General features: G+C 51.5%; 1 protein-coding gene across 1 annotated transcript; it reads right to left on the bottom strand.

Annotated features, from left to right (window-relative positions):
* Positions 1-6,112: 6,112 nt before the first annotated feature.
* CD320 (CD320 molecule) lies at positions 6,113-10,550 on the bottom strand. The gene is made up of 5 exons (XM_015241091.3): positions 10,356-10,550; positions 7,726-7,851; positions 7,128-7,331; positions 6,690-6,848; positions 6,113-6,535 (listed from the first exon to the last, which is right to left on the bottom strand). Exons 1-5 carry the CDS (start codon positions 10,480-10,482, stop codon positions 6,396-6,398), a joined length of 756 nt encoding a protein of 251 aa, XP_015096577.2. The 5' UTR covers positions 10,483-10,550; the 3' UTR covers positions 6,113-6,395.
* Positions 10,551-11,975: the final 1,425 nt, after the last annotated feature.

Here is an 11,975-nt window from a genome sequence, read left to right as displayed (position 1 = left end):
TAGCATGCATGAGGTGCCGGGTTCAACCCCCAGTATCTCCGTTAAAATAAATAAATAAATAAACCTATTTACTCCCCAACCCCCCCCCCCAAAAGTAAACTTCAGTGGCATTTAGTTCATTAGTAAAGCTGTGCAAAATCAAAACCAAAAAAATACAGTGTTAACTTAAGCCAGAAAATTTCAATTAGATAAATCACTTCTTTAAAGAGGGATCTCCTTATACAACTAGTTTCTACTTTACAGCAGAGGGAACTATATTCAATATCTTGTAATAACCTATAATGGGAAAGAATCTAAAAAAGAAAAAATATATATACCTGAATCACTTTGCTGTATACCGGAAACACTGTAAATCAACTGTACTTCAATTGTAAAAAAAAAAGGGGGGGGGATCTTATTGCCAAAACACCCTTTGAAACCTAAATCAATTGTAAATGAACTATACCTTGATTTAAAACCAAAAAACTAAATCAAAACATGCCCACCTCAGCTCAAAATCTCTGAAAAACACCCCATCTCACTACGCAACCTCTGTACCCCCCACCCCCAACCCCTGCCGTCTCTAACAGCAAATCTTAGGACCACTGCCACTGCCACTCCCTGCAGACCTCCTGTTTCCGGAACACATTTCTGCCTCAGGGCCTTTGCACTGGTTGTTCCCTGTTCCGGGAATGTCCTTCACCTACGAGCCTGCACAGCTCACCCATCCTCTTACTTCCTTCAGGTGTCCACTCAGTTGTCTCCCTATTCAGGAGGACCCTTTTGACTAATACAAAAATAGTGACCCTTCTTACCCCAACCCAGCAAGACGATCCCTCCTTCTACTCTGGCTTTTAGTCCCCAGAACTTAGCACCCTCTGACATGGATGTACTGGTTGGTTGGTAGATTGTCTGTCCCCTCCCCTCAACTCCACATCATGGGGGAGGGGACTTTGCTTTGTTCAAAGCCAACTTTCCAGCACCGACAACAATGCCTGGCACCAGGTTGGTGCTCAGTGAATGTTTGTTCTCCTCCACACATTAACCTACAAGTGCAGTGCAATCCCAATGTCCCAAAGAGATATTCTATGAGCCACCACCAAGCTCAGGAAAAGACTCCCATACTACCAGCGAGAGGTGGTGGTTGCATGATGTTACCTGTGTGCTCAATGCTGCTGAATTGTTTACTTGAAAAAGGTTAAGTTTGGGAGAGTATAGCTCAGGGGCAGAGCGCATGCTTAGCATCCCCAGTACCTCCATTGAAAAAACAAACAAACAAAGCATGAAAAGTCAAAGAGTGGACGGTGGCCCAGTTCCTGGGAATCCCAGCCCCTCCCCCATGGTAGTTGGAAGGGTCCTCCCACTTGTTGGCATGTGAAGCTACTGAACCCATAAAAACTGGCAACACCGTGCTTCGCTGCCTCTCTCGCTTCCTCATCTTCAGAGACGGCCCGCACTGTCTATGCAGCGTGTACCTACTTATACTTTAACTGAGCACCCAGCCCCCACACCTCGTGGCCTCTCTCTCACCTTCTGAGACAGCCTACACTCTATGCAGTATGTATCTCTCTAAATAAATCTTTACTCAAAAAAAAAACCCACAAATAAATAAACCTAATAATCCCCCACAAAAATTTAAAAACAACCAAATAAACAAAACTAATTTCCTCCCACTCCCCCCAAAAAAGCCTAAATTTTTTTCAAAAATAGGAAAAAAATAACAAGTTGAAGATTTTGTATTAAAAAAAAAGAAGGAAAAAAATTTTAATTTAAAAGAAAAAAGAAGGGAAGTGGGTCTAGCTCAGTGGTAGGGCACATGGTTTTGCATGTATGAGGTCCTGAGTTCAACCCCTGGTACCTCCATAATAAATAAGTAAATAAACCTAATTACCTCCCCCTCAAAAAAAGAAGTGAAAAAGAAACAATCGTTAAGTTTCTGTTACTCCAATTAAATTAAATTTCTGTTTTTTCCATTTCAATTAAAAAAAAACCCCACAGTGTAATACCATCGTACACCTGTTAGAACAGCTAAAATTAAGGCCTGCCCACCCATACCAGGTGATGGCAAGGCTGTGAGGGGAGGAGAATATATACATTGCTGGGGAAGGGAGAGTAAGAATACATCCACTTTGAAAAACATTTGGGCCATTTCTTTGGAATTAAATAGACCCTTACCATAGGATGCAACCCCTCCACTCCTGGGTATTTTACCCAAAAAAGATAAAAGCAGATGAACACACTTATACATAAATGTTCACAGCAGCTTTCTTTGCAAAAATCAAAAACCAGAAACCATCTAGATATCCATGGGTCAATGGACATGAGACAGTCATACAATGGACTACAGCTTGGCAATGAAACTGAGCTCATGGGATGAGTGTAGCTCAGTGGTAGAGAGCCTGCCTAGCGTGCATGAGGTCCTGGGTTCAATCCCCAGTACCTCCTCTGAAAGAAAATAAATAAGAATGTAAAAAAGATTAACTACCCCCCCACACACAAAGAAAAACTGAGCTTACTTTTAATACATGCAGTATGTCTACATCTTAAAATAATTGTGCCAGGTGAAAACCACAAGGCAAAAAAAAAAAAACAGTACATGATATACAACTAATCTATAGTGTCTAAAGCCAATTGGTGGTTGCTTGGGTAAGTGAGGTGGGGGAGGGGGATCAAAAAGGCCACAAGGAAACTTTTGGGGAAGAACCTTGAAAACATGATGCTCAGTGAAAGAAGCCAGACACCAGAGGTCACCCAGGTACACTTCCACTTATATGAGATGTCCCGGAACAGGCGAATCCACAGAGACAGAACGTAAATTAGTGGCTGCCAGGGGCTGGGGGGTGGGGGCAGGGCAACTGCTACTGGGGAAGGGGGTTCCTTTTGGGGTGATGAAAATGTCTTGCAACTAGACAGATGTGATGAATGTGGACCATGGGTGCACTAAATGCCAGGGAACTACAGACTTTCAAAGAGTTAATGGTTACTTTCATGTTATGGGAATTTTTCCTCAATTTAAAAAAAAGAGAGAAATGGTGAAAGCTGGATAAAGATACACACACAACACTCCACCCCAATTCTCCCTCCTCATCTTTACCATTGCAGCCCCCACACTCACTCCCGACTCCATCCCCCACTGGCCACCTCCACAGCGCATCAGAATTTCACCGGGTACTGGGAACCATGCCCAACCATCCACATCCCCCTCCTTGTGGGCTCCCCACACATCCCTCCCTTTTCAAGCTGGACCCTCCTCGGAATTTCCTGGAAGTAACTGACTGGCTTACTGGCCCAGGGAAGGATGACAAAGCCGCCCCTGAGACCTCAAAGCCACCTGTCAGTCAGCTCCTTCAAGAGGAGGGGAGTCCCCCACGCCCCAGGCACCAGACATGATGTTCTGGCCTCCAGACGCCAGCAGCCACCATGCACCAGGAACAAAGAGCCACCAGCCAGGCCAGGCAACCTGGAACCACAAGAGAGGATACAGGGGTTGTGTGGAGCCCATGGGCGCAGGGGCACAGGGTGGTTTGTGCCACTGATCACTGAGAACCCAGCTGACACCCCAGAAAGATCTAGATCCAGACCTCAAGTCAGGTGGCGTGGGACATCTGCAGCTGGCCTTGTGCCCCTTGACATGCCCCCTTGGCCCACTGCAGCTGACCACACTTGAACAAAAGTTTAGAAGGAAAAAAATCTAAAATCAAGAAAATTCTACTCTCTAGTGTAATTCCTTCCTGCCAGCTGGGAGGAGCCCACAGTTCTGCAGCAGGAAACAGCCCAGCTCAGGGGGCGGGGATCCAGTGGGCGCCAAGGGAAGGCCTTGTACCCCAAAAGGCTGGGCACCCTCTGCTCCACGTCAGTCAAGGTCCCTGCAGCCCACCTCCCAAACCTCTACCACTGCCCAGAAGGGAACCCAGTCCCCAGCGTGCTGCCTGAGGCCTAGACTCCAAAACCCACCTCAACTCCCTTCCCGAGTGGGGGTGGGGTCTCAAAGCTGAACTGTACCAGCCCCAGAAAGCACGACCCCAGTCTCCTCCCAGCATCTTGTCTTCAGGGGCCAGCTCCCTGCCTGCCAGATGTCAGAGCCCCGAGACCCGGGGTGGAACCCTGGGTGCTCCCCCAGCACTGGGTCGCACCAGGCCCGCTGGTGACAGGCACCCTAGTCCACTTCCAAGGATGTCAAGGAAGTCAGTGCCTCACAGGGAGGCTCCCGGGGCCCTGGCCACCCCATTTGGAGATGAAGAAAACAAGGGTCAGAGAAGACCCCTGTGCTCACACCCCAGCAGGAGCAAACCACTCACCAGCAAGTGTGCGTCTCATATGCAAACCAATCCAGAGTCACTATCCCCCCCCATCACCCCAGGGCCAGGTGCTAGACAACGAGAGCCAGCGCACTGTAAGTGCCCAACATTAAGCTTTTGATCGCCGACGTCCACCATAAATAAACAGTTCGCCAGCTGTAGAACAGCTACTGGCAACACAACCCCCCCCCCCAGGTTATCTGGCAACCCGACCCATGGAAATTCCCCTTTCAAAAAGCCCTGGGGATACACACTGCTATCTATAAAACAGATAAACAAGAAGTTTTGGGGGGAGGGTACAGCTCACTGGTAGAGTGTGTGCTTAGCATGCCCAAGGTCCAGGGTTCAACCCTTAGTACCTCCATTAAAAACAAATTAATAAAAAACCTAACTACCTCCCCATCCAAAAAAAAATTTTTTAGAAAAAAAAAAGTTTCTACTGTATAGCACAGGGAACTATATTCAATATCTTGTAATGACCAATAATGGAAAAGAACCTGAAAAATAATAGATGTGTATATATATATATATATATATATAACTGAATCACTTTGCTGTACACCTGAAACTAACACAACATTGTAAATCAGCTATAGTTCAATTTAAAAATTTTTTTAATTAAAATTTTTAAAATTAATTTTCTTTTTTTCTTGTTTGAGGTGGGGAGGTAATTAGGTTCACTTATTTATTTATTCACTTGATGGAGGTACTGGGGATTGAACTCAGGACTTCATGCATGCTAACCATGCGCTCTACCATTGAGCTATACCCTCCCACCTTTAACTAAAAAAAAATTTTTAAAGCTCTGGGGAACCTGGATAATTGACCCCCTGAGTGACCTGTCTTCCCTTCCTGCACCCTAATTCCCGCTCTTATGCTTTAAATTCACCAGTAAAGAATGAACACACGAAACTCCCACCTTTAGACTCTAACAAAGGCAGAGCCCCAGGTCTGGCCTCCCTCCCTTCCTCCCTCCCCGCGATCTTGCTGCAGAGCCCTCAGGGACCTGCATGTACCCTCCAGGACCTGTGAGTAATAGATCTTGTCCCTCAAAGATCCCTGATGGGTTCTGCTGAAGTACATCCTGCAATCATTGTAAGACAAAGAAGGGCCGGTCCAGCCACAAAGCTGGCTCCAATCAGTCAGGAAAGGGCTTGTGGAAAGTAGGAGGGGAGTGCCCCAGACATTGCTCTCCAAGAGAATCCCTGATGATGGGCCAGATAACAGTCAGTGAGGACTCCCCCAAGGCTCCCGGAAATTATTCAAACTAGTCATTTCCCTGCCTGTTCACCCTGCCTCACTTATTTCTTCTGGTGGAAACCACAATAAAAGCTCTCACCCATGTTGTTTCCTCTCCCCCCTGCCTCCTGTCTGACCCTGGTGCTTCCCCGGGTAGCCCTGCATGGCAGGCTCTGCCCCTCCTTCTGGGCTCTGTGAGTAACAAAGCATTTTGTGAATGGCCGTCATGTTCTGATATGTTTGCCTCATTGTACCTGCATCACATAAAGCCTACATTTTGAAACAGAGTGGAGACCAACCAGCTTCCATCTCAAAGAGGAAGAAGACCTGACAGATGAGGGGGTCTACTGGCCCAGGACTCCAGGAGGCACTGCCCCAGTCCTGCTCCTCTTCGCAGAAGCCTGTCCTCCTGCCCCGCCCCTGCTGTTCCCTGCTCTGGATCCCAGGGAGCCAGGGGCAGAGTGGCCCAGCGGGCACCCAGGGCTGGGTCCCCAGCTTCTACCTTTTCTGGATGGGCGCTCCACCACAGAGGAGGGGCTGTAGCAGAGACCTCCAGGCTACCCTGGCAGAGGAAGACAGAGGCCCAGAGACAGGCAGACGATGTGAAGTAACTTTAATTACCACCCTCAGAGTAGGCAGCAGTAGGGGCTGGGGGCAGCCCCTCAGTTCTGGCTGTGGCATGTCCCCCATCCAGGCTCCTCATGTCCAGGGGAGGGTCTGGGTGCCTTCAGCCTCCAGGGCCACATCTGCAGGAGCTCAGGTACTCAGCGCCACATGGCCAGAAGAACCCAGGTCTTCTCCTGTTGAGCCAGCAGCCATGTGCGTGTCTCCATACCTGGCATAGTCGGAGACCAGAGATCTGGTGGCCAGAGCTTATCCTCAGAGCACTGAGGTCGTCCTCTCTGAATGCAGAGGCCCCTTCACAGCCACCAGCAGCCCCAGTGAGGACAGGCATCCCTGGGCATAGAGCCGCAACAACACAAAGAGGATGGCAGCCGCCAGACCTACACTTAGCACCACTGTGGGGGAAGAGAGACAGGAGTGGGTGAAGGGGTGGCAGGGGCCTCCCCCAACCACCAAGCTCCTACACATGGGAAAGGAGAGGCTGCAGCCTGTCCGCTCCCAGGAGCAGCTGCTCCAAGCCCCAGGAAGGGGAGGGCCTGTTCCTCTTACCAGCAGCTGCAATAACCCCATAGGCGCTTCGGTTTCCAGACTGAACTGAGTTCTGGTCCTTCATAGGGGTGACTGTGGAATTCCTGAGATAAGGGGTACTCTCCAGGGTCACAGAGGTCCCCATGGACGTGGCACTCCCTTCCTGGAGGGGCTTGGTTCCTGCAATAAGTCCAGGCACTAAGGTGCTGGGGAGGGAGCACACAGGACCTGGGAGGATGAACTGGTGTTCCAGGTGCCCAGGGCGGACTTGGGGGCTCACCCTCCATCCCAGACTGAGTGAGGATGGTGCACCCTGCTGCCCGAGGGTCCCCCCACAGCCCCCATGGGAATGTAGACACAGGCAGACACACATGTCCATACTCCCAGCCCCGTCATACACTGGAAGGCACTAGGCATCCCTGTCTAACAACCAACCCACCCCACGCCACAGGCACACACCACAGCCAAGCTCGTCGCTGGAGTCAGAGCAGTCCGGGTGGCCATCGCAGAGCCATGTGTGTGGGATGCAGGCATCGCCCAGCGCGCAGTGTAGCTCCCCCTCCGGGCAGAGTGGGGGCCCGCAGTTGACATTCTTGTTAATGCCACCAGGGCAGTCAGCGAGGCTGTCACAAGAGCAGGGGCTGCCAGTGGGTGGCTCAATACCTGGGGTACAGGCTCAGTCAGGTCCCAAAACACCCACCCAAGAGGGCCTAGGTACTTCCCACTGCCCAGCCCCAGCAAGCCCCACCTTCCAAGAACAACTGACCCCATAAGGCCGGCCCATCCTAAAGGTTCCGCCCTCTGTTTCTGCTAGCCCCACCTTCCAAGGACCCACCTCCCTGTAAGCCCTTTCTTCCAAGACACCACTAACTCTGCCTCCCTGTAAACCCACCTCTTAACCCGGAGATCCACACCTCCCTCCCTCCACACAGGCCCCGCCCACCCTGCCTCCACCCAGAGTGCCTTGCCTGAAAACCACACCCCCTCCACAAACACCCCCCCCCACGCCGTGGCCCTGCCTGTTGCAAGCCCCGCACCCCAGGGCATGGCCACTCACTGCACTCCTCCTCATCACTGCCATCTGGGCAGTCCTGGTCACCGTCGCAGCGCCACATAAGGGGTATGCAGTGGCCCTCGGTCCGGCACTGGAATTCGGTGGATGGGCACAAGCCTGCGCTGGGATCTGAGAGACACACATTAGTGAGGCCTGGGCACTCCGGCCCCTCCTCTAGAAGCAGGCTGTGACCACCAGGAGACAGGTCAGGTCCCAGGAACTACACTGGTGGTCACGCTTTGCTCAGGACGCCGACTTGGCTTGGAGCCGAGCAGTTCACAGACACACTAAGGGCCCTACCGGGCAGAGCCTACCGCCATGCCCATTCTGCAGACAGCACTTAGGAGAGGTAAGCCCTAGGCTGCAAGCTGGCGGCAAAGTCAGGGTTCGAACCCAGGTCTCACTGACACCGGGGTCTTTACCCAACTCCAAATGGCCACATGGTCTCCCCAGGAGGCTCTCCAAGTTCCGGGCTTAAACAGACTAGGGGAGGGGCCATCTCAGAGCCTGTCCTGGCCCAGGTCCATGGTCAGGGTCAGGAAAGCCTGTTTTATCCCAGCTGCTTAGCAAAAGGGAAACTGAGGCCTTGGGTAGAGGACCTGCTTAGTCACCATGGCTTATTGACTCACCTGCTAAATTCCTCTCAGATCTGACCACTTTCCCCATCGTGAATGTGGAAACTTCTCCCCATATTCCTAACCCCATCTCCACTCAGACACCAGAGACCTCTCAGCGTTATCCCATTAGGTCACTCATCTTTGCCTCCCCTTTGCTCAAAACCATCCCTCAGTCCCCTGACTCTCTCACAACCAACCCTACATACATCCTCCGTGTGGCCAGCAAGGTCTGGCCAGCCCTGAACTCTTCCTAGACCTCGCCTCCTCTTCTTCTCCCTCTGACCTGGCCTCCTTGCTGCTTCTCCAAGAGACCTGGCTGGATTCCACTCCAGGGCTTTTGCCCATGCTGTTCCCCAGCTCAGGACACCCTTTCCTCCCTTCCCTCTGCAGGTGCTGATTTCCTCCTCAGACTTCCCGTCTCAGCTTATTTCCTGGGAGGGGTCTCACATCCCCTCTCAGAGACCACTGAAGCTCGGCCTCCCATTTAGAACAATAGCCCTTGAACTGGTACCCACGTAGACAGGACACTAAGTGGTCGTTAGGACCATGACCTTTTGATTGTAAGCACAGGGCGGTGCCTAATGATAAATGGACCCAGATCACACCATGGTCTGGGCCGAGTCCAGGGGAGATCTGAGCCTTCCTGGACCCTAAGCAGAAGAACTTTGGAAGCTGGACCAGCACGCAGGAGTCTTGGGACAGAGGAAGGGTGTGGCCTTTATGGCTTCCTCCTGGGGGCAGCAGAGCAGGTACCAGATACCTGGCTTGGCCCCAGCCTGGCCGCACTCCATTAGATCCTGGTCCTCCTACCCCATCCACCACAGGGGCCCAAGCCTCCAAGCCCTCCACTCCCCACTGCCAGCCCCTCTGCAGGCCGGCCTCCAGGCCCAACTGCACCTGTGGGCCCCATAGTCCCTGAGCTCTGTGGAGCGAGGAAGAGCCATGGACAACCTGGAGCCGACTTCCTTCCCTGCCCACGGGGGTCTGGCGGCTGACAGGTGTGGCTTCCTCTCCAGACCACTCTAGCCACTCTCAGTGGCAACCTCTAACCTCCCTCCCTGGCCTGCTGGAGTGTGTGTCCTGCAAAGTGGACAGCAGAGCAGAGGGGACCCAGCCTCACAGGGCTGTGGTTTGGAGCCACCAGTGATTTCCCTTCCCAGCCTCAATTTCCTCACCTGTTAAAAGGGCATGCTAGGAGTCCCTACCTCAGTGTCCTGAAGAGAAGAGACTGCTTGTGTGTAAAGAGTTTGGCACTTGGTTAAGTGAGTCTTGCCTCCTTGAAGGAACCAGGAACATTTAGCCTGAAAAGGCAGGGGCTTTGGGGTGAGGTGGGGATAACCAGAGAAGACGGGAACCCACGGAGAAGTGGCTAAGTGTATGAACCTGAGCTCACAGCTGAAAGTCAGGGGCACCTGTGAGCACAGGGAGGTCACTCTAAAGGTCCCAGCTGCCCCTGGGAACCTCAGAGAGGGCCACCAACATCACTTAGGCCAGGGTGAACTTGTCCAAGGGCCTGGGGTCACGAGAAGGGAGACCTTTCTTTCTCTAAGGTCGGAGGAGGAAGGTGCTGAGATTGGGAAGGCGGGAGACGGTCACCAAGGGAACTCGGCCACATGGCTCCAAGCTCAGACGCCAGGGCAAGGAAGGCCGCAGGAGGTGCCAGGTGACTACCCCTGTATGGTTGGAGTTTGTACAACCAGAACGTGCAACGAGATTTCCTGCCCACTCTGGGGTGAAGGGCGGCTTAGAGGTGACAATGAGGCATGACAAAGCAGGGCAGGTACGGGGGTGTGAGCAGAGCTGAAGCAAAGTAGTCAAAGGTGGGCAGAGCAACCCAGCGGGAGGATCCCCCATTTGGGATAGCTTGCAGGCGGGCCAGGTGCCCCTCAAAGCCGCGTGAGAGGGGAGTGTTCGGGACGGACTGCAGCGCAGCCAATGATGAGGCGTCGCTGGCGGGCGGGGGTGGAACTAGGCTACTGGAGTGGAGGGCGCGTGGGCTGCACGGAGCGCACTCACCTGGGGCCTGGGTCAAGGACCAGGTCGGGACCGAGGTCGGGACGGCCTCACCGCCCAGCCCGAAGCCGAGCAGCAGCCGCAGCGCCAGGCCCAGGGCTGTTGCCTGCCGCACTCGGCCGCGCGTCATTCTGCCGCTGAACGAATTGCCCTGCCGGGCGGCAGCTCAGGCCCCGCGCGGTCGGGCGCGCTTGTATCTCCGCGCACGCATGCGCACAGGTCTGAGGCTACCGTAAATATCTGAATACGGGGGGGCTCACGATTTGAGGCTCTCTCCCACTTTTCCCAGTGTCAAGGTACATCGAAAGGTATGCAGCCTATTTTAAATTAGAAACTTCTGGAGATGCACACAAATTTGCCGGTGTCTATTTAAAATATTTAACCTTCCAATGCATCCTGAACCAAATGTTGATGCTTAGTTATCCTGTTAAATATGGCAGCCACTCACCTCAGGCACTTTCTATCCCCTCCTTCCCCCTGCCCACACAACCCCCCCCCGCCCCCGCTTCTTTTGTGCACTTGACTTTTTATTTTACATTTTTTAAAAATTGGAATATAGTCAGTTTACAGTGTTGTGGCCATTTCTGGTGTACAGCATGTTTCAGTCATATATATGCGTATATATACTCATTTTCAAATTCTTTTCTATTATAGTTTACTACAAGATTCAGTATAGTTCCCTGTGCTACACAGAAGAAACTTGTTTATCTGTTTTACATATAGTAGTTAGTATCTGCAAATCTGGAACTCCCAATTTATCCCTTCCCATCCCCTTTCCCCCCTGGTAACCCTGAGTTTGTTTTCTGTGTCTGCGAGTGTTTCTGTTTTGTAAATAAGTTCATTTGTGTCTTTTTTTTTAAGATTTCACATCAGTGCTATCATATGGTATTTTTCTTTCTCTTTCTGCCTTACTTCACTTAGAATGATGATGTCTAGTTCCATCCATGTTGCTGCAAACACCTGACATTATATATTTTATTTACTTCCTTTGGTTTATTGTAATTCCCCATTAGAACGTCAGGCCCAGGAAGATGGGAATGCTGTGTTGCTTCTTGGAGCCTCAGTGCCTAGATCAGAGCCTGATGCATAGTAGCCTCTTAAACATAGTAGATGAATAAATGATGGAAATGTCCAGTTCTTGGCTTTCATCCTGGGTCCTCTGTTCCTTGAACAATCGTGGATCTCCTCACCAACACTCACTGTCTCGTGGTCCTCATAGACCCCCTCCCAGGGAGGTGCGTCTTACACTCTACTTCTGGAGCAAGACCTCCAAAGGTAGACTGGATTTCCTCCTCTCACACTCATTCCCTAGGCACACAAAATACAAACCTTCTGAGGGTTTTTTTAGTCAACTGGCTGCTGTATGTTCTTCTGGGAAATAAATATTTTATCTACAGCTCTGCCCTCAGGAGAAGCAGCACTGCTGCCAGCAGGGCCCCCGCACAAGTCACTGTCCTCAGCGTTGAGACATCTGTGCAAGTGTTCACTACCCCCAGGTTTCCTGTGAAGCAACAGTAAAAGGTCCAGCTTTTCACAGAAGGCGCTCTATTTGCAGGTTGATGGTGTGCTTACTATTCGAAAATGTTGGAGGTTAGAACTGCTATTTGTATATCATGATCTCCA

The sequence above is a fragment of the Vicugna pacos genome, chromosome 22, assembly GCF_048564905.1.
Source record: "Vicugna pacos chromosome 22, VicPac4, whole genome shotgun sequence".
Classification (NCBI taxonomy): Eukaryota; Metazoa; Chordata; class Mammalia; order Artiodactyla; family Camelidae; genus Vicugna; species Vicugna pacos.
Note: the sequence above shows the minus strand (reverse complement) of the source record. Positions and strands in the feature narration are given on the sequence as shown.

Bases quoted from the DNA above. Each gene is read 5' to 3' on its own strand.
- CD320 (XM_015241091.3), bottom strand. From the start codon at position 10,482: ATGACGCGCGGCCGAGTGCGGCAGGCAACAGCCCTGGGCCTGGCGCTG. The intron at 7,332-7,725 runs GTGAGTGGCCAT...CCTGTACCCCAG, and splicing joins CAGTGATGAGGAGGAGTGCA to GTATTGAGCCACCCACTGGC. The intron at 6,536-6,689 runs GTAAGAGGAACA...CTTCCCCCACAG, and splicing joins TGGGGTTATTGCAGCTGCTG to TGGTGCTAAGTGTAGGTCTG.